The following is a 27,645-nucleotide window of genomic DNA, read 5'->3' as shown; positions in this document are numbered from 1 at the left end:
CAAGGACCACTCTGCAATTCACCAATCTCTATGGAGGTCCAAAGTTTGGAGAACATTCTTCTACAAGTTTCTTCATCTCTGAGATGGAGAATATTGTCTATGCTATAGAGGAGAAGGCTGAACAAGGACCACGCTTATCTCTAAACTGTGGACCTCCACAGAGGTTGGTGTTGTTCAGAGTGGTCATTGTTTAGCCTGCTCCTCTCTGGCATATACAATATTCTCCATCTTGAAGATGAAGAACCTTTTAGAAGAATGTTCTCCAAACTTTGGACCTCCATTAGAGATTGGTGAATTGCAAAGTGGTCCTTGTTCAGTCTTCTCCACTCTGGCATAGACAACAGTGGTCTCCAAACTGTGGACCTCCACAAAGATTTATGTATTACTGTTCTACAATCTCTGAGATGGAGAATATTGCCTATGCCAGAGAGGTGAAGGCTGAACAAGGACCAATCTACAATACACCAATCTCTGTGGAGGTCCAAAGTTTGGAGACTATTCTTCTACAAGTTTATTCATCTACCAGATGGAGAATATTGTCTATGCCAGAGAGGAGTGGGCTGAACAAGGACCACTCTGAAATACACCAATCTCTGTGGAAACCCAAAGTATAGAGACCAGAGTGGTCCTTTTTCAGCCTTCTCCTCTCTAGCATAGCCGATATTCTCCATCTCAGAAATGAAGAAACTTGTAGAAGATTAGTCTCCAAACTTTGGACCTCCACAAAAATGTATGTATTGCAGATTGATCCTTGTTCAGCCTCCTCCTCTCTGGCATAGACAATATTCTCCATCTGGTAGATGAAGAAACTTGTAGAAGAATGGTCTCCAAACTTTGGACCTCCACAGAGATTGGTGTATTGCAGAGTGGTCCTTGTTCAGCCCACTCTCTGGCATAGACAATATTCTCCATCTGGTAGATGAAGAAACATGTAGAAGAATGGTCTCCAAACTTTGGACCTCATTAGAGTTTGGTGTATTGCAGAGTGGTCCTTGTTCAGCCTTCCCCTCTCTGGCATAGGCAAAATTATCCTTCTCGGAGATGAAGAAACTTTTGGAGCAGTGCAATACACCAATCTCTGTGGAGATCGAAAGTTTGGAGACCATTCTTCTACAAGTTTCTTCATCTACCAGATGGAGAATATTGTCTATGCCAGAAAGGAGAAGGCTGAACAAGGACCAATCTGCAATACATCAATTTTTGTGGAGGTCCATAGTTTGGAGACTATTCTTATGCAGGTTTCTTCATCTCTGAGATGGAGAATATTGGCTATGCTAAAGAGGAGAAGGCTGAACAAGCACCACTCTGGTCTCTATACTGTGGGTCTCCACAGAGATTGGTGTATTGTAGATTGGTCCTTGTTCAGCCTTCACCTCTCTGGCATAGGCAATATTCTCCATCTCAGAGATAAAGAAAATTGTAGAACAGTAATTCATCAATCTTTGTGGACAGTTTGGAGACCACTGTTTCACAGTCCCATTCCTGCACTTTGCATATGGGTACAGCATCCTACACAAAAAGGTTATGGTTGGTTCACAGGGAACACAGGAACTGTCAAGAGCAGGAGCAAATCTCCATAGCAAACCTCTCCTGCTCTGGACAGTTCCTGACATGGACAGAGGTGGCAGCAGTGATACTGTGGTCAGACTGGAAAGAACTACACAACTTCCACTTTAGTATATAGCAGCTGATAAGTACTGGAAGGATTAAAGGAGTACTCCGGTGGAAAACTTTTTTTTTTTTTTTCTTTTAAATCAACTGGTGCCAGAAAGTTAAACAGATTTGTAAATTGCTTCTATTAAAAAATCTTAATCCTTCCAGTACTTATTAGCTGCTGAATACTACAGAGGAAATTCTTTTCTTTTTGGAACACAGAGCTCTCTGCTGATATCATGACCACAGTGCTCTCTGCTGACATCTCTGTCCATTTTAAGAACTGTCCAGAGTAGGAGAAAATCCCCATAGCAAACATATGCCGCTCTGGACAGTTCCTAAAATGGACAGAGATGTCAGCAGAGAGCACTGTGCTCGTGATGTCAGCAGAGAGCTCTGTGTTCCAAAAAGAAAATTTCTTCTGTAGTATTCAGCCGCTAATAACTACTGGAAGGATTAAGATTTTTTAATAGAAGTCATTTACAAATCTGTTTAACTTTCTGGAACCAGATGATTTGAAAGCATTTCTTTTCCACCGGAGTACCCCTTTAAGGATTATCACAAGCGCGAACAGGGCCCAGCTGGTCTCTTATTGGCACAGCTGAGGTGGATGGTGGCTCTGCTATACTATGGGGCGTAGAGGGCGCTCTGCCCGCCTGGCTCTCTCTGTAGCTGACAGTGTCCAGGAGGGATTGTCTCATGCACTTTGGCTGCGGAGTAAATGACTCCCATTGTGATCATTACAGGAGATGTTTATCCAGGATCTAAACACCGAGCACAGAAATGGAAAATGCATCGAGCTCCAATTATACGAATATAAGGGAGTCATCTGGGATCTGCCGGGGATTAATCACTGAGCATTGTGAGCTACGATTAGGCGCGATGTGCTGCAGGGGATAGACGAACCCAGTGTAATGTGCTGCAGAGGATAGATGAACCCAGTGTAATGTGCTGCAGAGGATAGATGAACCCAGTGTAATGTGCTGCAGGGGATAGACGAACCCAGTGTAATGTGCTGCAGGGGATAGACGAACCCAGTGTAATGTGCTGCAGAGGATAGATGAACCCAGTGTAATGTGCTGTAGAGGATAGATGAACCCAGTGTAATGTGCTGCAGGGAATAGACGAACCCAGTGTAATGTGCTGCAGAGGATAGACGAACCTAGTATAATGTGCTGCAGAGGATAGACGAACCCAGTGTAATGTGCTGCAGAGGATAGACAAACCCAGTGTAATGTGCTGCAGGGAATAGACGAACCCAGTGTAATGTGCTGCAGGGATAGATGAACCCAGTGTAATGTGCTGCAGGGATAGATGAACCCAGTGTAATGTGCTGCAGAGGATAGACGAACCCAGTGTAATGTGCTGCATAGCATAGATGAACTTAGTGTAATGTGCTGCAGGGATAGATGAACCCAGTGTAATGTGCTGCAGGGATAGACGAACCCAGTGTAATGTGCTGCAGGGATAGACGAACCCAGTGTAATGTGCTGCAGGGATAGATGAACCTAGTGTAATGTGCTGCAGAGGATAGATCAACCCAATATAATGTGCTGCAGGGGATAGACGAACCCAGTGTAATGTGCTGCAGGGGATAGACGAACCCAGTGTAATGTGCTGCAGGGAATAGACGAACCCAGTGTAATGTGCTGCAGGGATAGATCAACCCAATATAATGTGCTGCAGAGGATAGATGAACTCAGTGTAATGTGCTGCAGAGGATAGATGAACCTAGTATAATGTGCTGCAGAGGATAGATGAACTCAGTGTAATGTGCTGCAGAGGATAGACAAACCCAGTGTAATGTGCTGCAGAGGCTAGAAGAACCCAGTGTAATGTGCTGCAGAGGATAGACGAACCTAGTATAATGTTCTGCAGAGGATAGAAGAACCCAGTGTAATGTGCTGCATAGGATAGATGAACCCAGTGTAATGTGCTGCAGAGGATAGATAGACCCAGTGTAATGTGCTGCAGAGGATAGACGAACCTAGTATAATGTGCTGCAGAGGATAGATCAACCCAGTGTAATGTGCTGCAGAGGATAGATGAACTTAGTGTAATGTGCTGCAGAGGATAGATGAACCCAGTGTAATGTGCTGCAGAGGATAGACGAACCCAGTGTAATGTGCTGCAGAGGATAGATGAACCCAGTGTAATGTGCTGCAGAGGATAGATGAACCCAGTGTAATGTGCTGCAGGGATAGACAAACCCAGTGTAATGTGCTGCAGGGATAGACGAACCCAGTGTAATGTGCTGCAGAGGATAGATGAACCCAGTGTAATGTGCTGCAGAGGATAGATGAACCCAGTGTAATGTGCTGCAGAGGATAGATGAACCCAGTGTAATGTGCTGCAGAGGATAGATGAACCCAGTGTAATGTGCTGCAGAGGATAGATAAACCCAGTGTAATGTGCTGCAGAGGATAGATGAACTTAGTGTAATGTGCTGCAGAGGATAGATGAACCCAGTGTATTGTGCTGCAGAGGATAGATGAACCCAGTGTAATGTGCTGCAGAGGATAGACGAACCCAGTGTAATGTGCTGCAGAGGATAGATGAACCTAGTATAATGTGCTGCAGAGGATAGACGAACCCAGTGTAATGTGCTGCAGGGATAGATGAACCTAGTGTAATGTGCTGCAGAGGATAGATGAACCCAGTGTAATGTGCTGCAGAGGATAGATGAACCCAGTGTAATGTGCTGCAGGGATAGACAAACCCAGTGTAATGTGCTGCAGGGATAGACGAACCCAGTGTAATGTGCTGCAGGGATAGACGAACCCAGTGTAATGTGCTGCAGGGATAGATGAACCTAGTGTAATGTGCTGCAGAGGATAGATCAACCCAATATAATGTGCTGCAGGGGATAGACGAACCCAGTGTAATGTGCTGCAGGGGATAGACGAACCCAGTGTAATGTGCTGCAGGGAATAGACGAACCCAGTGTAATGTGCTGCAGACATAGATCAACCCAATATAATGTGCTGCAGAGGATAGATGAACTCAGTGTAATGTGCTGCAGAGGATAGATGAACCTAGTATAATGTGCTGCAGAGGATAGATGAACTCAGTGTAATGTGCTGCAGAGGATAGACAAACCCAGTGTAATGTGCTGCAGAGGATAGATGAACCTAGTGTAATGTGCTGCAGAGGATAGACGAACCTAGTATAATGTTCTGCAGAGGATAGATGAACCCAGTGTAATGTGCTGCAGATAGACGAACCCAGTGTAATGTGCTGCAGGGGATAGACGAACCCAGTGTAATGTGCTGCAGGGGATAGACGAACCCAGTGTAATGTGCTGCAGAGGATAGATGAACCAAGTGTAATGTGCTGCAGAGGATAGATGAACCCAGTGTAATGTGCTGCAGAGGATAGATGAACCCAGTGTAATGTGCTGCAGAGGATAGATGAACCCAGTGTAATGTGCTGCAGAGGATAGACGAACCTAGTATAATGTTCTGCAGAGGATAGATGAACCCAGTGTAATGTGCTGCAGATAGACGAACCCAGTGTAATGTGCTGCAGAGGATAGATAAACCCAGTGTAATGTGCTGCATAGGATAGATGAACCCAGTGTAATGTGCTGCAGGGATAGACAAACCCAGTGTAATGTGCTGCAGGGATAGATGAACCCAGTGTAATGTGCTGCAGGGATAGGCAAACCCAGTGTAATGTGCTGCAGGGATAGACGAACCCAGTGTAATGTGCTGCAGAGGATAGATGAACCCAGTGTAATGTGCTGCAGAGGATAGATGAACCCAGTATAATGTGCTGCAGAGGATAGATGAACCCAGTGTAATGTGCTGCAGAGGATAGATGAACCCAGTGTAATGTGCTGCAGAGGATAGATGAACCCAGTGTAATGTGCTGCAGAGGATAGATGAACCCAGTGTAATGTGCTGCAGAGGATAGATAAACCCAGTGTAATGTGCTGCAGAGGATAGATGAACCCAGTGTAATGTGCTGCAGGGATAGACAAACCCAGTGTAATGTGCTGCAGGGATAGACGAACCCAGTGTAATGTGCTGCAGGGATAGACGAACCCAGTGTAATGTGCTGCAGGGGATAGACGAACCCAGTGTAATGTGCTGCAGGGAATAGACGAACCCAGTGTAATGTGCTGCAGGGATAGATCAACCCAATATAATGTGCTGCAGAGGATAGATGAACTCAGTGTAATGTGCTGCAGAGGATAGATGAACCCAGTATAATGTGCTGCAGAGGATAGATGAACTCAGTGTAATGTGCTGCAGAGGATAGACAAACCCAGTGTAATGTGCTGCAGGGATAGATGAACCCAGTGTAATGTGCTGCAGGGATAGGCAAACCCAGTGTAATGTGCTGCAGGGATAGACGAACCCAGTGTAATGTGCTGCAGAGGATAGATGAACCCAGTGTAATGTGCTGCAGAGGATAGATGAACCCAGTGTAATGTGCTGCAGAGGATAGATGAACCCAGTGTAATGTGCTGCAGAGGATAGATGAACCCAGTGTAATGTGCTGCAGAGGATAGATGAACCCAGTGTAATGTGCTGCAGAGGATAGACGAACCCAGTGTAATGTGCTGCAGAGGATAGATGAACCTAGTATAATGTGCTGCAGAGGATATACGAACCCAGTGTAATGTGCTGCAGAGGATAGACGAACCCAGTGTAATGTGCTGCAGAGGATAGATGAACTTAGTGTAATGTGCTGCAGAGGATAGATGAACCCAGTGTATTGTGCTGCAGAGGATAGATGAACCCAGTGTAATGTGCTGCAGAGGATAGATGAACCCAGTGTATTGTGCTGCAGAGGATAGATGAACCCAGTGTAATGTGCTGCAGAGGATAGACGAACCCAGTGTAATGTGCTGCAGAGGATAGATGAACCTAGTATAATGTGCTGCAGAGGATATACGAACCCAGTGTAATGTGCTGCAGAGGATAGACGAACCCAGTGTAATGTGCTGCAGAGGATAGATAAACCCAGTGTAATGTGCTGCAGAGGATAGATGAAACTAGTGTAATGTGCTGCAGAGAATAGATGAACCCAGTGTAATGTGCTGCAGAGGATAGATGAGCCCAGTGTAATGTGCTGCAGGGATAGATGAAAACAGTGTTATGGGGGCACTGTGGAGGTGACTGTTTTGCGGGCACTGTGGAGGTGACTGTTATGGGGGCACTGTGGAGGTGACTGGTATGGGGGCACTGTGGAGGTGACTGTTTTGCGGGCACTGTGGAGGTGACTGTCATGGGGGGCACTGTGGAGGTGACTGTTATGGGGGCACTGTGGGGGTGACTGTTATGGGGGCACTGTGGGGGTGACTGTCAGGGGGGGCACTGTGGGGGTGACTGTCAGGGGGGGGCACTGTGGAGGTGACTGTCATGGGGCACTGTGAAGGCAACTGTCATGGGGGCACTGTGGAGGCAACTGTCATGGGGCACTGTGGAGGTAACTGCCATGGGGCACTGTGGGGGTGACTGTCATGGGGGCACTGTGGAGGTGACTGTCACGGGGGCACTGTGGAGGTGACTGTTATGGGGGCACTGTAGAGGTGACTGTTATGGGGGCACTGTGGAGGTGACTGGTATGGGAGCACTGTGGAGGTCTCTATATGGAGCACTGTATGGGGGCACTGTATGGGGTCACTATTATGGGGGCACTGTATGGGAGCACTGTATGGGGGCACTGTATGGGGGCACTATATGGGCGCACTGTATGGAGGCACTGTATGGGGGCACTGTATGGGAGCACTGTATGGGAGCACTGTTATGGGAGCACTGTATGGGGCACTGTAGGGGGGAACTGTTATGAGAGCATTGTATGGGGGCACTGTTATGGGAGCACTGTATGGGGGCACTGTTATGGGGACACTGTTATGTAAGCACTAAATGGGGACACTTATGGGGGCACTGTTATAGAAGCACTTTATGGGGGCACTGTTATGGGGACACTGTTATGGAAGCACTGTATGGGGACACTGTTATGGGAGTACTGTTATGGGGGCACTGTTATGGAAGCACTGTAATGGGGGCACTGTTATGGGGACACTGTTATGGAAGCACTGTATGGGGCACTGTTATGGGAGTACTGTTATGGAGGCACTGTTATGGGGGCACTGTATGGGAGCACTGTATGGGGCACTGTATGGGAGCACTGTATGGGGGCACTGTATGGGAGCACTGTATGGGGCACTGTATGGGAGCACTGTATGGGGGCACTGTATGGGAGCACTGTATGGGGGCACTGTATGGGAGCACTGTATGGGGCACTGTATGGGAGCACTGTAGGGGGGAACTGTTATGAGAGCACTGTATGGGGGCACTGTATGGGAGCACTGTTATAGAAGCACTTTATGGGGACACTGTATGGGGGCACTGTATGGGAGCACTGTATGGGGGCACTGTTATAGAAGCACTTTATGGGGACACTGTTATAGAAGCACTGTATGGGGACACTGTATGGGAGCACTGTTATGGGGGCACTGTTATGGGGGCACTGTTATGGGGGCACTGTATGGGGACACTGTTATGGGAGCACTGTATGGGGGCAATGTTATGGGGACACTGTTATGGAAGCACTGTATGGGGTTACTGTACTGTACACAGGTTATACTCACATTACACGCATCCTCCTCACACTGTTAGATGACAGGTCACATGACTCCACTTCAGCTGTCACTCACACTCATTTGCACACTGCCAACCAAACAATTGCGCTCATGACGTCACCTATTAATTTATAGGGCGGGATCGACAGCAGTTGGAGGGCGTGGTCTAGAGCGTGCCGCGCAATTGTGTGTAACCAATCAGAAGGCGGGGGCGGGGTTTCGTCCACCGTTGTAGTCTGGACTGGAAGAATTTCCTCACAGGTTCAGTCTGAGCCCGGGACTATAGACGGGCGGAGCGGGGAAGGAGCTGCGGCGCCGGTGTTATCTGTATTGTTCACTGCCTGTGACAGGTGAGGACACCGGGTCCCCGGGAGGCGCTCTATGTCCGGGTGTAGTGCGGCCTCAGCGGGTGTATCTGCTCCGGGGCCGCTGGCTGGGAGGTAGATGTAATCTCTATGTAAAAACTTTGTGTGACGTATATAGTGTATTGTGTGGTCATAGAGGCGATATATATAATGTATGGGGAGGGGGATGTAATAGAGGGGCTATTGTGTAAGTAACGGGGTGTATATGGGCTGTATACTGTGATGTGTGTAATGTAGAATACATTATGGAGAGGGAGGGTGTAATAGAGAGGTTGTTATACGGCCATGGCTATTAATGATGGCACCCCTTACATTTTTCAAGAAAACTAAGTATTTATCACAGAAAAGGATCGCAGTAATGCTGGGTTCACATCATGTTTTTGCCATACTGTGTTCAATCCGTTTTTTCTAAAGAAAACTGTATGGCAAAAAAAAAACGGATGGAACAGTATGGAAAAAAGTAAGGATGGGTTCACACTACGTTTTCTCCCATACGGGAGTGCATACGGCAGGGGGGAGCTAAAACCTCGCGCTCCCGTATACCTTTCTATGCGCTCCCGTATGTCATTCATTTCAATGAGCCAGCCGGAGTGAAACGTTCGGTCCGGTCGGCTCATTTTTGCGCCGTATGCACTTTTTTACAACCGGACCTCAAACCGTGGTTGACCACAGTTTTAGGTCCGGGCGCAAAAATGAGTCGACCGAACGTTTCACTCCGGTCGGCTCATTGAAATGAATGACATACGGGAGCGCATAGAAAGGTATACGGGAGCGCGAGGTTTTAGCTCCCCCCTGCCGTATGCGCTCCCGTATGGGAGAAAACGTAGTGTGAACCCACCCTAAGCCGTATGCATTTTTAAAAGTGCATACAGTTCTGTCCGTTTTTATGGAAAAAAACAAACATACATTTTTGAAAATGTTGTCCATTTTTAGTGGGAGGGGTCTTGGGTGGGGACTTTAGGATGCAAATGCGCATGTGCAAAGTAAAAACCGTATACGTGTGCGTTTCCCATTGACGCCCATGTTCTAAAAAAAAAAAACGTAACCGGAGACAAAATCGTGGGAATCGACGGAACTGTATGAATACGGTTTACTTTTTCCCATACTGTCCCATCCGTTTTTTTGCCATACAGTTTTCTTTAGAAAAACGGATTGAACACAGTACGGCAAAAACGTGATGTGAACCCAGCCTAAATACGTATTAACGCATCTTAGGGCGCATTCACACCACGTTTTTGCAATACAGTTCCTGTTATCAGGTTTTTGATGAAAAACGGATTCCTCAAAACGTGTGTACAAATTTCAACAGTTAAAAAACGTACACGGTTTGAAGAATGATGGCCGGTTGCATCCGTTTTTTAACCTCTTAAGGACCAAGGACGTATGAGTACGTCCTTGGTCCCACTCCCGTGATATAACGTGGGGTCCCACGGTGACCTTCATCATATCACGGCGAGTCCGGTGTCATAGTGACCCGCCGCTAATAGCGCAAGGCACTGATCGCGGTGCCGCTCGCTATTAACCCCTTTAGCCGTGCGCTCAAAGCTGAGCCACGCGGCTAAAAGTGAAAGTAAAAAGTGCCAGTTAGCTCAGTGGGCTATTCGGGATAGCCGCGACATCCCGAACAGCTGGAGGGCCCCTACCTGCCTCCTCGCTGTCCGATCGCCGAATGACTGCTCAGTGCCTGAGATCCAGGCATGAGCAGTCAAGCGGCAGAATCATTGATCAATGGTTTCCTATGAGAAACCAGTGATCAATGATAAAGATCAGTGTGTGCAGTGTTATAGGTCCCTATGGGAGCTATAACACTGCAAAAAAAAAAGTTAATAAAGATCATTTAACCCCTTCCCTATTAAAAGTTTTTTTTTTTCTTGGAATTTCAATCAAACAAGTGAAACTTTATTCAAAATGGAGTGAAAAGGGTAAAAACTCGAGTTTTTCTCTTAACTGGATGCAACCGGACATAATTTTTTTTTTCAAACCATATATGGTTTTTAATCATACAGGTTGAAATTTGTACACACGTTTTGATACAGTTTAGTCAGGGTTTTGAAGAATTTGTTTTCATTAAAAACCTGATAGGGTGCATACACACAATGTTTTTGCAATACAGTTCCCTTAACACATGTTTTGCTATACACATGTTTATTCCCTTTGTGTTTATTGGAACTAAACCAAAAAAAGGAGGCAAAAAAGCAAATTGGACATAATTATGGACATTTATCAACAGGTTTAGTCAGGTTTTCTTTACTATAATTGTCGCAACTGCGACTACGCGATTTTTCGTACGACATTTTGACTGGAAAGCGAGAAAAGCAAGTTTTCCAAAAATTAACTACGTAGTAGTAATTTTGAAATGTACTACAGGTAGTCAGGTATTAACTGCGACAGTCGCAACTGCGCAAAAAAAAGTCGCAACAGGGTTAAAAATTTACTAAATTTACTCCAGCTCAAACATGGAGCAGAAAAAGCTATTACCAAAGTTAAAAAGGAAAAATTGCTTATGTGAAAGAAAATTATCAACAGGCTGAAAGCAGTTGATAAATAAGTCACACATAAGCAAAAAAAAGGAAGGAAAAAATTACTAAAAAAAGAATGCATAAGCAAACATTGATAAATGTCCCTCAATGTCACCAAACACCAAAAATGGGCTGGACAAAACTTATTGGCACCCTTTCAAAATTGTGGATAAAGAAAACTTTCAAGTATGTAATTCTCCTTTAAACTCAACCGGATCAAATAACAGGTGTGGGCAATATAAAAATCACACCTGAAAGCAGATAAAGGAGAGAAGTTCTCTTAGTCTTTGCATTGTGTATATGTGTGGGCCACACTAAGCATGGGCAACAGAAAGAAGAGAACTGTCTGAGGACTTGAGAACCAAAATTGTGGAAAATATCAACAATCTCAAGGTTAAAAGTCCATCTCCAGAGATCTAGATTTGCCTTTGTCCACAGTGCGCAACATTATCAAGAAGTTTACAACCCATGGCACTGTAGCTAATCTCCCTGGGCGTGGACGGAAGAGAAAAATTTATGAAAGCTGTCAATGCAAGATAGTCTGGATGGCGGATAAGCAGCCCCAAACAAGTTCCAAAGATATTCACGCTGTCCTGCAGGCGTCTTGTGGACAGATGAGACCAAGATAGAGCTTTTTGGTAAAGCCCATCATTCTACTGTTTACCGAAAACGGAATGAGGCCTACAAAGAAAAGAACACAGGACCTACAGTGAAATTTGGTGGAGGGTCAGTGATGTTTTGGGTTGTTTTGCTGCCTCTGGCCCTGGGTGCCTTGAATGTGTACAAGGCATCATGAAATCTGAGGATTACCAACAGATTTTTGGGTCACACTGTACAGCCCAGTGTCAGAAAACTGGGTTTGCATCCGAGATCTTGGGTCTTCCAGCAGGACAATGACGCCAAACATAAGTCAAAACGCCCCCAGAAATGGATAGCAACAAAGCGCTGGAGAGTTCTTAAAATTGCTGTTGGGAAAAGGCGCCTTCCAATAAGAGACCTGGAGCAGTTTGCAAAGGAAGAGTGGTCCAACATTCCGGCTGAGAGGTGTAAGAAGCTTATAGATGGTTTTAGGAATCAACTTATTTCAGTTATTTTTTTTTCCAAAGGGCGTGCAACCAGATATTAAGTTAAGGATGCCAATAATTTTGTCCGGACCATTTTTGGAGTTTGTTGTGACATTATGTCCAATTTATTTTTTTCCCCTCCCTTTTTTGGGGTTTAGTTCCAATACACACAGGGTAAAATACTGGCGCCGCCATTTTAATGCCCCCAGCCCCGCCGGTATTCTGCAGATTTTACAGAAATTGGAATTACAGTAGTAGGAGGTTTAGGGGGAGGTGAGACTAAACCCCCCCCCCCCTTTCCTGTGCCTCGATAGGTCCTGTCCTGTAATATTCATAGCCCCACAGGCAAAGTCAGCTCTGTGATCGCTATTAGATGCCTGCAGAAGCTGCACTGCAAGTGCTTGTTTTTCTCGCTTGTTTTTAGATGCCGTGATGTTTTGATAACTGCATCTGAGGGGTTAATGGCAGACATAAGCGCGATGGCTGATGTCCGCCATTACTGGTGGGTCCCTGGATTCTGATAGCAGCTGGTACCTGGCATACATGATGCGAGCAGTGCTTCGGAGCTCTCTTTTTATGTACAGGACGTAAATGTACTATCACATCAGGACATGCATTTACGTCCACTGTCCTTAAGGGGTTAAAGCGATGAAAGAAAGAGTTGGGTGAGCAGCATGAGGCACCCTGAGTGGAAGACACTGTTCTAATTAATATTAGGGAAACTGTGCAAACACAAAATAAAAAAACCTGGTGCTCACCACAAAAATCAGCGTGTTCAAAGACTTTTCTCACTCAGCCAATCAGAGGCCGCAGCAATGTCATGTGTCTGGGCTAGTGATTGGCTGAGCAGGAAGGTCCTATATGTCCAATAAGACTGGGATCTGTGACAGACCTACAGGGGACCCGGGCTATTTAAGCATCAAGGTTTTTTGCTCCTGCGCAATGACGAGTAACGTCCCCAACGCGACATCACCGCCAGTGCGCACAGTGACAGCGCAGGACGCTGACGGAGCCAAAAGGATCGCGGACCCCAGGAACAGGTAATTAGAACACTGGGGATGGGGGAGGCGATGGGGCAACTGTGGTGGTTAGACTCAGGACAGGCAGGGGGAGAGAAGTGAGCGGCGGTCTCTGTCCGGGTAAAAGCCACTGCAGTTCATTGATTTAAAGTGCCCCACCGGGGGGAAGGATTAAATAGCCAATAACTTATACCGAAATATCGGTATAAGCTATCGGCCGGAAAGGGGACAGATTATTGGTATTGGCCCTAAAAAAAATCTATCGGTCGATCCCTAGTGTTTAGCATTATTATGCATTTGTAGAAGCCATCCTCTTTAACTTCAGCTTTTTCACAGATGGCATCAAGTAAGCATCCAAAATTTACGGAAATTTTATTGAATCCATTTTTCCTTCTACTCGTGAGATGTTCCCTGTGCCACTGGCTGCAATACAACCCCAAAGCATGATTGATCCACCCCCATGCTTAACAGTTAGACAGAGGTTCTTTTCATTTAATTCTGTTCCCCTTCTCTAAACGTACCTTTTGCACATTCAGGCCAAAAAGTTCAATTTTAACCTCATCGGTCCACAGAACTTGTTTGCAAAAATGCATCAGGCTTGTCTATATGTTCATATGCAAAGTTCAAACAAAACTCACTACACACATAGGGCTGCCGCCGGAAAGCCCTGTGTGTGTATAGTGAGCAAGGAATACGCAGCGTATTTCCCGCTGCTGCCGTAAATTTTGTGCAGCGTGAAATACGCTGCGTATACGCCAGGTGGGAACGCACCCTAAAGGGTAGGGTTACACACTGCACATACGCAGCGTATTGTGCTGTGGGAAATACTGTGCTTTGAGCAGACATGCAGGACTCCCTGTGCAGCCCTGTGTGTGCAGTAAGGTTTGGAGACAGAAGGATCCACTGCACAGTAGTTCGGTTCTTCAGATAAAAATGGCTATTTATGATGGTCGACTGAGAGCAGGAGGCCCCACGTGCACAGAACCCCCTCATGTGATCTACAGCCCAAAACAAACATGGCCTCGCCTCCTGAAGAAAAAATGTGGCCAAACAAGGGAGGGTCTGTAGCAGAAAGCTCCGTGTCCTAGAGCCGAGATAAATCTGTCAAAACACAACGTAATCGATATCCATCTGGCAAAGCGGGAGAGGTGGAGAACCTACAGTAAAAACACAGGGATTGTAATGAACCCTTTCCCTGCTTGGCCATCATAGGAGCAGGATAAATGGAGAGCGCGTGTAATCAAATATCCAGAAGGGAAAATGACCAAGGAAGCTCCACAAAATGCTGACACCAGACTCCACAAACTTTCTCATGTCCAAGAAAAAGGGGGGGGGGGGGGGTAGGAATCTTCTAGGTCAGCAGGTGGTTGTTTAGTACAAGATTACATCCTTCTGTCCAGGGTCAAGGAGAATCATTTAACCCATTGTGTGCTACCCTGGCAGACCTCAAAATAACTACTATAATGCTGCCTCTTGTGTGACACTGCAGTCAGCACAGGGATATGTGCATCTTGGTGCCATCTCTTCTACATGCACCTGGTCATCCACTTAATGAAAATGTGATCCTTCAGAACACGTGCTGCCTACTTTCATTGATCCAGTTCTGATGCCAATTGTTGACCCTTTTTGATGGTGGACACTGAGCGATCTGTGGGGCCCTTTACACAACAAGCTGTAAAGCCTTGTGTGGTCTGACACCTTCCTGTCATAGTCAGCAGGAACTTTTCAGCAGTTTTCTCTACCTTACATGAAGCTGACAGATGGAGGTGTACCTCCCCTCCAGATGATGTATTAGTGACTCTCATAGCTGGGAGAACTCAAGGACCCCTCAGATCAGAGGTTTCTAACCCAGTCATCAAGGTCCACTAACGGTCAAGGATTAAAATTTATTTTTTTTTTTGGATTTGAGGACTGGGTTGGAAACCACTGCGCTGAGATGCTGATAAATTCACATGGTTTCTCGAGATGCGTCAAGCTGCAGGTGGGCCACTATAATCTCCTCACGAGGGGGTATCGTACTCCGGAATTGCATCATTGGGGCCTTTCGCCTACTGACAAATTCTGGAGATGCCACAATGGTAGGGGATCCTTTTCTCATATTTGGTGGTACTGCCCATATATTACTCCATTTTGGAATGAAATTGGCAACAGTTCTACCATTCTAGGCAAACATTGCTCTGACACCCCAGTTAGTAGGGGTGTGAATCGCCAAGAATTTGGCGATTCGAATCGCGATACCAGTGTGGCGATTCGATATATCCCGATATATCGCGATACCGTCTAGGTGACGATACATCACGATATATCCCGATTCTGTTTAAAAAAAACAATGTCTTTTATGCTTTTATTAAAACTTTATTTTTATTTTTGTACACTTTATTAGTCTTTTAGGAATCATTAGATTCCTCAGACAGATGAATAGAGTTCTATTGAACTCCATTTATCTGCGATCCATTGATAGTCTGGTCCAGCCAGGCTCTATCAATGACAGAGCCACGGAGAGCATACACATCTCCCTTTAGACGCCGCTGTCAGCTTTGACAGCGGCGATCTAAAGGGTTAATAGCCAGCCGCGGCGATCGCCGCATGCTGGCTATTAGCGGCGGCCCCCGGCTACTGAGAACAGCCGGGGGCTGCAGAGTATGGAGTGGGCACAAGTCGGGAGCCCGCTCCATACACACTGCAGGGCACCGCATGCTGGATATTAGCGGCGGTGATGCATCAGCGGCCCCCGGATACTGAAATCAGCCGGGGGCCGCAGAGTATGGAGCGGGCACGAGTCGGAGCCCGCTCCATACATCCAGAGCGCCGCCGCGTCAGATCTGGCTGACAAAATGTGGAACTTGTATCTCCTGATGCCCGGGACATGCTTTCTGTGCATCGGGAGATACAAATTCCACATCACTAAAGCGATTTTTCACTTGCCGATACTGAATCGATTCAAAATATTTTTGAATCGATTCAGTATCGGCAAGTGAAAAATCGCGATAATCGCGGGAATCTTTTTTTTTTTTTTTTTTTTTTTTTTTTTTTTTTTCTTACATCCCTACCAGTTAGTGCTTCTTCTAGGCCTTTCCAGTCCAGATTTCCCCCTACACAACAAATCTCTGGTCGCTTGCTTACCTTCAGTGGCCAAAGCACTAATCCCATTGAACTGGCAGCAAGAATTACACACAAATCATTGGTTGCAGAAGGTATCGGGAATTAGCTAGCTGGAGTACACACGTCAGGTTTTTTTTAACCATTTCGACACCCTGGCTGTATTATATAAAACATACAGTACACCCCTAGCTCTCTTATTCTTCTTATTTTTTTTTTTGTTTTTCCCTTTTACACCTGGCTATAATTTTGTCTCTATATTCCCTTATCCTTGAGACGGACTTCCTCTTTCCCTCCATCTTTATCTCTTTTTACCACACCTTCCTTCTGTTTCTTTTCACCATTCTTTTTTAATTAAAACATTTATTTTTTTTAAACTGTAAATCTTAATTAAGGGAAGTTTTCAATACAGAGAGAAAACAGAATACAAACAGTCCAACAGGTTAACCACTTGGGGGACGCAGGGCATACAGGTACGCACGTGGGAATTTCGGTCAGGATGCCTGCTGAATGCATGGTGGGGTGGGGTGGGGGGGGGATGGTCCTGAGACTGTACCCCTCGTTACGTTCCTTGAGGGGTGTAGTTTCCAAAATACTATGCCAAAAAATTTTTTTATTGCTGTTCTGGCACCAGAGGGGCTTCCTAAATGCGACATGCCCCCCAAAAACCATTTAATCAAAATTCACTCCTAAAATCCCATTGTCGCTCCTTCCCTTCTGAGCCCTCTAGTGCAGCCGTAGAACACTCTACATCCACATATGAGGTATTTCCTTACTAGAGATGAGCGAACTTACAGTAAATTCGATTTGTCAAGAATTTCTCGGCTCGGCGGTTGATGACTTTTCCTGCTTAAATTAGTTCAGCTTTCAGGTGCTCCCGTGGGCTGGAAAAGGTGGATACAGTCCTAGGAGGAGACTCTTTCCTAGGACTGTATCCACCTTTTCCAGCCCACCGGAAAGCTGAACTAATTTATGCAGGAAAAGTCAGCAACCGCCGAGCTGAGAAGTTCGTGAAGAATCAAATTTACTGGAAGTTCGCTCATCTCTATTCCTTACTCTAGAGAAAATTAGTTACAAATTTTGGGGGGATTTTCTCTTTTACCCCTTGTCAAAATTTCAAAATGGCTCTACATGAACATGCTAGTGTAAAAAAATGAATATTTTTTAATTTTCTCTTTCACTTTGCTGCTATTCCTGTGAAACACCTTAACTGGTCCCTAAGAAATTCAGATTTCAATTTTTTTTTTTCATGAAAATTGCTGCTATACTTTGAAGGATGCAAGTAACGATCAAAATTTAGCACTATGTTAAAGTAGAATGTCATGGAAAAACTATCTTGGAATCAGAATAAAAGCATCTGTTATTAATGTATAAAGTGAGTGGTCAGAATTGCAAAAATGGCTGAGTCTTTAAGGTGAAAATGGGCTGAGTCCCTAAGGGGTTAAAAGACCTGTGAAGTAGAACAAATTAACAAAGTAGACAATAAGGCTTAAACAATCGAGCAAAATAAACCCTGATTCCAGACATACTGAGTAATAACAAAGCGGACCTCTAAAAGACTGGATGGGGGAATAAAAAAAAAATAATCAACGGGACAGCCAAACAGGACATCTGTAAACAAAACATTAAACAGACCATATACACAGATTACAAATACAGCACACAAAAAGGGAGAAGAAACAAACAGGAACAAGAAAAGCGGGATCAGATCAAGGAGGCTGCTGATCAGAAAAGCGGTCCTAGGTTTCCCACACAAACAGCGGTATAGAGTTATTCAGGGAAGAAGTAGGAGATTCAAGCGAACGAACATCTAATACGGGCAAGAAGATCATCCTCAAAGGGAGGAAGAGGCCTCTTCCTAAACTTTGCAATCAACGTCTTGGCCGCTAAGACTACATGCATAAAAATGCAGAAGGGAAGCTTGGATAAGGATCTATGGGAAAGATGCAAGAGAAAGATTAAGGAATCAAGAGGGACCAACACCCCCAGAACAGCAACAATCAGACGTACCACCTGCCACGGCACAATGTGAGGTCAAGACCAAAATATGTGAAAGAGTCCCCAGCCCTACTCCACATCGCCAACACTGAGGAGGGATCAATGGGTTCAATCTATTGAGCAATTCTGGCGTGAGGTACCATCCCGTGAGCATTTTATACAGACTTTCCTTTTAGGCAGTTCATATGGAGGCCTTAGAAGCCCGCTCCCAGATTAGTTTCCATTGGAGAAAAGTAATAGTAAAAGTATTCAAAGCTGCCTGCCAGCGACTCATATAATGGTGGGCTGGAGTGGCACCATAAAGGGGAGTATTGAGAATGGAATAAATGCCAGAAAGCTTTGTCAATGGCCCACCATGGCATAATTGCTCATAACTAGTAGGCAAGGAAACAGTTGTAGACCCCAATGTAGAGGACCTGAGATGGCTAAGTTGAATATAGTAAAGTCGCTCGGAGGAGGGAAGGCCATTTCTAGATACCAAATGAAAGGGTAAGAGAGAACGGGAATGACGGTCTACTACGTCAGCTCAACAGAAAAGACCCCCTGAACCCCACTCCCCCCACCATACATGAAGTCAGGCTAGAAAGAAAATCTGGTCAATAGAGAAAAGATTGCAGAGGAGTAGAAAAAAAAACTGCCTAGAACAGTACCCCCAAACATAGCGAGAAAAGGACATGGGACCTAGAAGGGGACCCAAGGAGGTAGTGGGAGGAAGAACAGACAGTGTTCAGATGAAATGCCAGGTGAAATACAGCGAGATAAACTCCCCAGTACAGATCACCTGTCTAACCCAGGAAGAAGTACAGTGCCGCCTACAAAAAAAAAAAAAAAAATCAAAATGGCTAAATCACCATGTTTAGATGGCATTCACCCCTGTGTTCTAGAGGAATTCAGTAATGTAATAGCAGGGATGTGGAATTTCTATCGCCCGACGCCCGGGACTAGCAGTTTTGGGCGCCGGGCAGGTGAATTTGTCCGGCCCTTAGCCCGGCTTCGGGCAAGCAGGGCCGGACCTGACAAGTGCGGCGGATCTGCAGTCTGTATGGAGCGGCTCCCGACTCCTGCCCACTCCATACTCTGCCACCTGTGTCCTCCGAAGCAGAGCAGGGGAGATAGAAGCTGTGTATTTGTCTTCTCTCCCCTGCTCTGCAGACGTGCGGGGGGAGATGAGGGGGCGTGGCTTCTTGCTCCCCGTACAGACCTGCGTCCTCTGCCTTCACTCCCCCCAGCTGTAGCTTCGGAGAGCTGAGGGGAGGAGGCCCGTCTGCACGGGGAGATGCATGCGGTGCTTTGCAGTATGTATGGAGCGGGCTCGGGATTCCTGACCGCTCCATACTCTGCAGCCCCCGGCTGTTCTCAGTAGCCGGGGGCCGCCGCTAATGGCCAGCATGCGGCGATCGCCGCGGCTGGCTATTAACCCTTTAGATCGCCGCTGTCAAAGCTGACAGCGGCGTCTAAAGGGACATGTGAATGCTCCCTGGTGGGCTAGTGGGGTGGATCGCCCGTGGACAAGTAGTTTTTTATAGAATTTCCACACCCCTGAATAGACAGACCCCTATTTTTAATCAGGGACTGTTCCCCAGGACTGGCGCATGGAAAGTGTGGTGACCCTGTGAATTATAGGCTTGTTAGTTTAACCTCCATTATATGTAAATTGTTTGAGGGGAGACGCTATTTTGGAGTATCTTGATAAAAATAAATGTGTGACTCCATATCAGCAAGGCTTTGAGGGATCGGTCCTTTCAAACTAACCTGATCAGCCTTTATGAGGAGGAGAGCTCCAGGGTGAATCGCTGGATGTCGTATGTCTGGATTTTTCCAAAGCACTTGATATGGTGCCACATAAAAGATTGGTATATAAAATGAGAAGGATTGGGCTGGGGGAGAATGAATGTGTGTGTGTGTGTGTGTGAGTGTAACTGGCTCAGTGATAGGAAACAGAGGGTGGTTATTAATGGTACTTATTCTGATTGGGTGACTGTTACTAGTGGGGTACCACAGGGGTCAGTCTTAGGTCCTGTTCTATTTAACATATATATTAATGACCTTTTGTAGAGGGGTTGAATAGTAAAGTAGAAATCTTTGCAGATGATACTAAACTCTGTAAAGCGGTAAACACTATAGAGGACAGCGCACTGTGCATAGTAGATAACACAATCGAGGACAGTGCATGGTTACAAATGGATCTGGATAGGTTGGAGGTTTGGGCTGGGAAGTGGCAGATGAGGTTCAACACTGATAAATGTAAGGTAATGCACATTGGGAGGAAAAATCCGGGTTGGGATTATGTATTAAATGGGAGAATGCTTGGGACGACTGACCTGGAAAAGGACTTGGGAGTCTTAGTTAACAGTAAATTTAGCTGTATCGGACAGCTGCTGCCAAGGAAAGTTAAAATCATGGGGTGAATCAATAGGGGCATAGATGCCCACGATGAGGAAATTTTTCTACCACTGTACAAATCACCACTAATCAGACCACTCATAGAATACTGTGTACAGTACTGGGCACCAGTGTACAAGAAAGATATAGTGGAGCTGGAGAGGGTTTAAAGACGGGCAACCAGGGTAATACGGGGAATGGGAGGACTACAGTACCCAGAAAGATTATCAGAATTAGGGTTATTTAGTTTAGAAAAAATAAGGCTTAGGGGCGACCTAATTATGTATAAATATATCAGGGGACCATACAGCGATCTCTCCCATGATCTATTTATACCCAGGAATGTGCCTATAACAATGGGGCATCCTCTGACTCGAGGAAAGGTTTCTACACCAGCACAGACGGGGTTCTTTACTGTAAGAGCAGTGAGACTGTTTTGTTCTCTAGTTCTACATATTTCCAGTTGATAGACCATGATTTAACGAGAACCTTTTTTCTGTACATATCTTTTCATGAGGTTCACCGGCCTTTGGCATTTATACCGGGCACCGTACCAGATCTAGGTGCTCATACGGAATTGGTCTCCTTGTTTTATACTCTCTACTTGTCCCTTATTCTTCAACCTCCCTATCCTACCTCTTTTCCCCTTCCCTAGCTCATTGGTTTTTATGAGCTGTCGTGAGTTGCAGATAAGGCTGGGCATTAAAAGTTCTCCTTTTCCAGTAATGGGCTCAGGAAGCTTTACTAATGTCTTAACCCATGCCATCTAGAATATACATGCTTGCGAATGACTACACAATTTATGGCCTGTGAGCCTCACGATTGTACTTTTCTTACTGTTTATTGTATTAAAAAATTCTAAAATAATTGATGGGAAAAAAAGGAACCACTGGGCCCAGATGTATGGTGTGTATGTATATACACCGTCATTGTACAGTGACCCCTCTACCTACGAGGCCATTGCATGTTCAAGGCAGCATCAACATACGATGCTTTATGTCGGGGCCATCGCATAAACGGCTATCTGGCAGCGCAGACTGCTTCAGCTGCCGTCGGATAGCCGTTTATGGTGCCCAGTGAGCGCCGATGATGTCTCTTGCCTGTCCTCAGGGCTCCGGCGCGTCCTCTTCGGGATCCCCTGCATCGTCGGCGCTCTCCATCGACGTCATCACGTCGCTGCACACGCCGTCCCGTTATCCAATAGGAGCGGCGTGCGTAGCAACGTGATGGCGGCGATGGAGAGCGCGATTGCCGGGGAAGAGGAGGCCTTGCCGGATCATCAGGGGCGTGGCGACAGCGATGGACGGCGACATCCCGTGCATCGGTGACAGTCCGGAGCGGCGGGGACAGGTGAGTACAACTTCCTCTAACAGTGGTCTACAACCTGCGGACCTCCCAGATGTTGCAAAACTGCAACACCCATCATGCCCGGACAGCCAACGGCTGTCCGGGCCTGCTGGGTGTTGTAGTTTTGCAACATCTGGAGGTCCGCAGGTTGTAGACCACTGTCCTATACTTTGCACGGATCCCTCAACATGCGATGGTTTCAACAAACGATGGTCCGTTTGGAACGGATTACCATCGTATGTTGAGGGACCACTGTATTGACCCCCATTCCACTGTCAGTTTGTGACTACACATCAGTTACAGTCAGTGAATTTTCTCTCTCTCGAGCCGTCTTGGTCTGGTACAGTGTCGGGAATCTCCATGACGATATCGTTGTCTACGTCCAGAGCCGCCTTAATGTGATTTTAAAAGTATTTCATCCAATTTGCAGGGTTTAATAGAACAATGGTATTACTGCCATGTGTAGCGGAGTCTGAGAGCTGTAATTCCACTGTGAATGGAATGAGATAATGGGGCTTGAATGTGAGATGAAAGCTGAGTGCATAGTGCGCTGTATGAACAGAGACCCCGAAGGAAAGTTCTCTGCACACCCGATAACATTGTACGGTGTCCGTAAGTCCTGGCGTTCTCCTCTGTGCCTGGATCACGGTACAATATTTAGGTGTTCACTATTTTTATGGTGCTCAAATAGTGCTGGGCGATATGATTAAAAATGAGTATCACGGTATTTTTCTAAAGTATCACCGTATTTCACGGTATTTTTAATTTTTTTGCATTGAGGTGGTGTAGCGGAACTAAATGGGCTTTTGGAACTAAATGATCTGAACACTGGGGCAGTGGAGTACCCTTTTTAAATAGATGTAATAAACAACCCTACAGCCTCCAGCTGTTACAAAACTACAACTCCCAGCATGTTGGACTATATAGTAGTGTATAGTATAGGTCAGTGTTTCCCAACTAGGGGTGCCTCCAGCTGTTGCAAAACTACTACTCCCAGCATGCCCGGACAGCCGTTGGGCCTACTGTAGGTATAGTATGTTATACAGACCCATGTCCATCCCAGAACCCTGACTCACCTTCCCAATTGCTGCAGGGACCGTCCGGGGAGGGTGGTCCGGGCCATCCATCCTTCCTGTAGTGTCTGGCGGCATTCCGGGTGGAGGGTGAACCGGTCCGGGCTGTCCTTCTTCTCCGGGGGTCATCTTCTCCACTCCGGGCAGGCTCCGGCCTAGTAACGCTGCATAGACGTCGCTGCGCAGTGACGTCCGTGTGCAGCGACACACCTGACGTCACAGCGTAGCGGCGTCTATGCAGCGTACAAGGCCGGAGCCTGCCCGGAGTGGAGAAGATGACCCCTGGAGAAGGACAGCCCGGACCGGTTCACCCTCCACCCGGAATGCCGCCGGACACTACAGGAAGGACTGATCGCCCGGACCACCCCCATTACGGATACGTTTATTTTTTTTTATTGACTCGGAGGGTGAGGGAGGGGCCCGACCGGTATAGCGGTATGGGCAAAAATCCATACCGTGGGAAAAAAACAAAATGGTATCCGATTCATACCGGTATACCGCCCAGCACTATGCTCAAACACATTACACAGGTGTCTGCCAAATACTTGTTCAGCTGAACCTGACATCTTTACTGGGATAGTGCCACCATCTAGGCCATGCATGAGTCTCTGACTCCAATGTTAATTGTTTTTGCACCAATATAACCGCAAGGTTTTAGCTTTCGAATTCGGATATTGTAGGGGCAGGTATCCACATCCATGGCTGGCACGTCCTGGGCGTGTGCCAGATGTCTATCTCCTTCCTGTGTTTACCCACATAAACACAGTACAGAAATATCCACAACAAAACAGAGGCATAAGAAGGGTGGAACCTGTATCGTGTCACAAACCATGCCCACGTCAGTGCAGACACTATATAATTATAGGTCTTGTGTCTTGCAGGTACGGGCGCTGGACCAGGATGGGCACAGATTTCTGACTGACTACAAGGTTTTGGTCGGTACAATAGATGGCTACAGCCAAGAAAGGTAAGTTAGTTTTCCAACCCTGTATAATCATATGCCCAAGGGTAAGTATTGGGTGTATGAGCAGCTCTAGAAAGTCATTGTTTGTTACATCTGTAAGCCCTTTGCTTTTATCCCATATAGGTGTGCCCACTGCTTTTGCCTTTTCCCTGCTCTATATCGACCTCACTCATAGTATAATCATAATGTAGGCCGATCTGCATCAATAGGGTTACTGAGTAACCTCATTACCAGCAGTAATGTGTGAATAGAGACACCCCCGGAAGGCATCCAGTCAAAGGCTGAAGCCTTCCCCTTCTGCACATAGCTCTGACTGCTGGGGGCGTTATTACTGAAGAGCGACACAGATATTATCAACATCAACATCAGCATCTGTGTATGGTAATAAGAGTCCCGAACACCATGCCGCAGCATAGAACATTATTCGCTTTGGAGATGTGCTTTTAGATCTTTACTATGCCAACGTCAATGCTATAATACTGTCTCTATGTGCAAGAATATACCCACTATAATACTGCCCCCCTATATACAAGAATATACCCACTATAATACTGCCCCCCTATATACAAGAATATACCCACTATAATACTGCCCCCCTATATACAAGAATATACCCACTATAATACTGCTCCTATATACAAGAATATAACTACTATAATACTGCCTCCTATATACAAGAATATTACTATTATACTGCCTCCTATATATAAGAATATAACTACTATAATACTGCTCCTATATACAAGAATATAACTACTATAATACTGCTCCTATATACAAGAATATAACTACTATAATACTGTCTCCTATATACAAGAATATAACTACTATAATACTACTCCTATATACAAGAATATATCTACTATAATACTGCCTCCTATGTACAAGAATATAACTACTATAATACTGCCTCCTATATACAAGAATATAACTACTATAATACTGCTCCTATATACAAGAATATAACTACTATAATACTGCTCCTATATATAAGAATATAACTACTATAATACTGCCTCCTATATACAAGAATATAACTACTATAATACTGCCTCCTATATACAAGAATATAACTACTATAATACTGCCTCCTATATACAAGAATATAACTACTATAATACTGCCTCCTATATACAAGAATATAACTACTATAATACTGCCTCCTATATACAAGAATATAACTACTATAATACTGCCTCCTATATACAAGAATATAACTACTATAATACTGCCTCCTATATACAAGAATATAACTACTATAATACTGTCTCCTATATACAAGAATATAACTACTATAATACTGTCTCCTATGTACGAGGATATACCTGCTATAGTGCTGCAATGAGAAAGCAGTCTAATCCAGTAGGACAACCTGACTGAAAACAAGCAGCTAAAACTGGATAGTAGAGTTTCTGGAAATCCTTGGGACTTCACCAAACCACCTGCTAAAATGCAGCGCTGGTGGGCTTAAGCCATATACTGAACAATGATCTGAATTCTTTGAGTACATATAAACAATACACACAGGACAATTAACAATTAAAACGTTAAATCCAAGCATACTTTTACATCCGGGGGGGGGCGGCACGGACCCCACCCTGGGCACCCGTCCCTCAGGTGTAAAACATCACTCTGGCCCCAGCAAACCCAATCATGGTCACTTAGATAGTATACCAAATATTTGTCAGAATACATGCCCTATTATACAACTTGACATACCAGAAAACCCTGAGTGATGGAATGGAAGACCAGGCAGTTTTTCCCCCGAACCCCCCCCCCCCCCCCCTTCATTTTTCTAACTATTAGAACGGGCACCCCACTAAATCCCACGCCTTTTGTTTCCTCCAGCCGACTTCCTCAGGGGAGTTCAGTTCCTTAGAGCCTTCAGCGAGGTTTTTGTGGACTTGGCTGCCAGGGACCTGGGTACATCTGCAGAGGACTGATATGGTGTAATGAGAGACTGCGGAGTATCACGGGGGCCGCAGGGAGGGTAAATGTGGTTGATAAGTCATATCAGTACCGGGGAGGCTTGTGGAGAGAAAATCAACAAGAAGGAGGTCACGTCAGTACAGAATCAGCAAGACATGGGGTCACGAGGTCACTGTCCACACAAGGCAAAACCACAAGATCCAATATCCAGCAGTGATGCTTGGTCTGCATATGGGGTGCAGTATTTTACAATAGTCATATTTGTGTACATAAGAGCAGTATTATAGTTATATTCTTGTACATAGGAGCAGTATTATAGTAGCTATATTCTTGTATATAGGAGGCAGTATTATAGTAGTTATATTCTTGTATATGGGGCAGTATTATAGTAGTTATATTCTTGTATATAGGAGCAGTATTATAGTAGTTACATTCTTGTATATAGGAGCAGTATTATAGTAGTTATATTTTTGTATATAGGAGGCAGTATTATAGTAGTTATATTCTTGTACATAGGAGCAGTATTATAGTAGTTATATTCTTGTATATAGGAGCAGTATTATAGTAGCTATATTCTTGTATATAGGAGCAGTATTATAGTAGTTATATTCTTGTATATAGGAGCAGTATTATAGTAGCTATATTCTTGTATAATGGAGCAGTATTATAGTAGTTATATTCTTGTATATAGGAGCAGTATTATAGTAGTTATATTCTTGTATATAGGAGGCAGTATTATAGTAGTTATATTCTTGTATATAGGAGGCAGTATTATAGTAGTTATATTCCTGTATATAGGAGCAGTATTATAGTAGTTATATTCTTGTATAATGGAGCAGTATTATAGTAGTTATATTCTTGTATATAGGAGCAGTATTATAGTAATATTCTTGTATATAGGAGGCAGTATTATAGTAGTTATATTCCTGTATATAGGAGGCAGTATTATAGTAGTTATATTCTTGTATATAGGGGCAGTATTATAGTAGTTATATTCCTGTATATAGGAGGCAGTATTATAGTAGTTATATTCTTGTATATAGGAGCAGTATTATAGTAGTTATATTCTTGTATATAGGAGCAGTATTATAGTAGTTATATTCTTGTATATAGGAGGCAGTATTATGAGTAACCTCTAATATAAACAGTAATCTTCTTGTTGGAAAATATTTTTGTGGTTGTATCCATTTGCTATCCACACAGTTGCCTGTATATTGAGGAGAATATATTTGTGTTGATGGTGACACAACTTACAATTATTATGCTTTTGTTGTCTCTTCCCCCCCCCCCCCCTTTTTTTTTTTTTTTTTTTTTTTTTAAAGTTTTGTAGGTTTATACACCCCTGTGTTGCCTGGCTCCACAGTATATAAACTCCTCTGGGTTGCCCGGCTGTCCTTTCTCTATTGGAAATCTCCTATATTATGTATACAGACAGGCAGTGTCTCTGATCTGCATTGCTGTGTTGTGGCAGCTCTACATGCCCGGGGGCCCCTCCACTAATCTCATAATCTGGTGGTGGTCTGCACTCTGCTCCCCCACCCCCTCTTTTTGTGGTTATTTTCTCTACACTTTTTAGGAGTTGGTTTCCTCTTAGTTAATCCTCTTCCTTAGTCGGAGACTATAACATCTTTCCTCTCT

At 45.0% G+C, this 27,645-nt stretch overlaps 2 protein-coding genes across 8 annotated transcripts in view; one reads left to right on the top strand and one right to left on the bottom strand.

Moving 5' to 3' along the window:
• Window positions 1–8,498, bottom strand: part of ADAM33 (ADAM metallopeptidase domain 33) — a 126,437-nt gene extending 117,939 nt beyond the window's left edge. For 3 of the 7 annotated variants that reach the window (XM_056551930.1, XM_056551909.1, XM_056551914.1), the window contains exon 1: window positions 8,258–8,371. The gene's annotated coding sequence lies outside the window, so the exon portion shown is untranslated. Of the gene's footprint in view, window positions 1–8,257 lie in introns of all 7 variants that reach the window. The other 4 variants (XM_056551923.1, XM_056551942.1, XM_056551949.1 and 1 more) reach the window with 3 other exon arrangements.
• Window positions 8,459–27,645, top strand: part of ADISSP (adipose secreted signaling protein) — a 44,446-nt gene continuing 25,259 nt past the window's right edge. The window contains exons 1-2 of the mRNA XM_056551988.1: window positions 8,459–8,598; window positions 23,996–24,081. Of these exons, the coding sequence (XP_056407963.1) occupies window positions 24,063–24,081 (19 nt within the window). The 5' untranslated portion in view covers window positions 8,459–8,598; window positions 23,996–24,062. The remainder of the gene's footprint in view (window positions 8,599–23,995; window positions 24,082–27,645) is intronic.

The sequence above is a fragment of the Hyla sarda genome, chromosome 1 (assembly GCF_029499605.1).
Source record: "Hyla sarda isolate aHylSar1 chromosome 1, aHylSar1.hap1, whole genome shotgun sequence".
Lineage (NCBI taxonomy): Eukaryota > Metazoa > Chordata > Amphibia > Anura > Hylidae > Hyla > Hyla sarda.
Note: the sequence above shows the minus strand (reverse complement) of the source record. Positions and strands in the feature narration are given on the sequence as shown.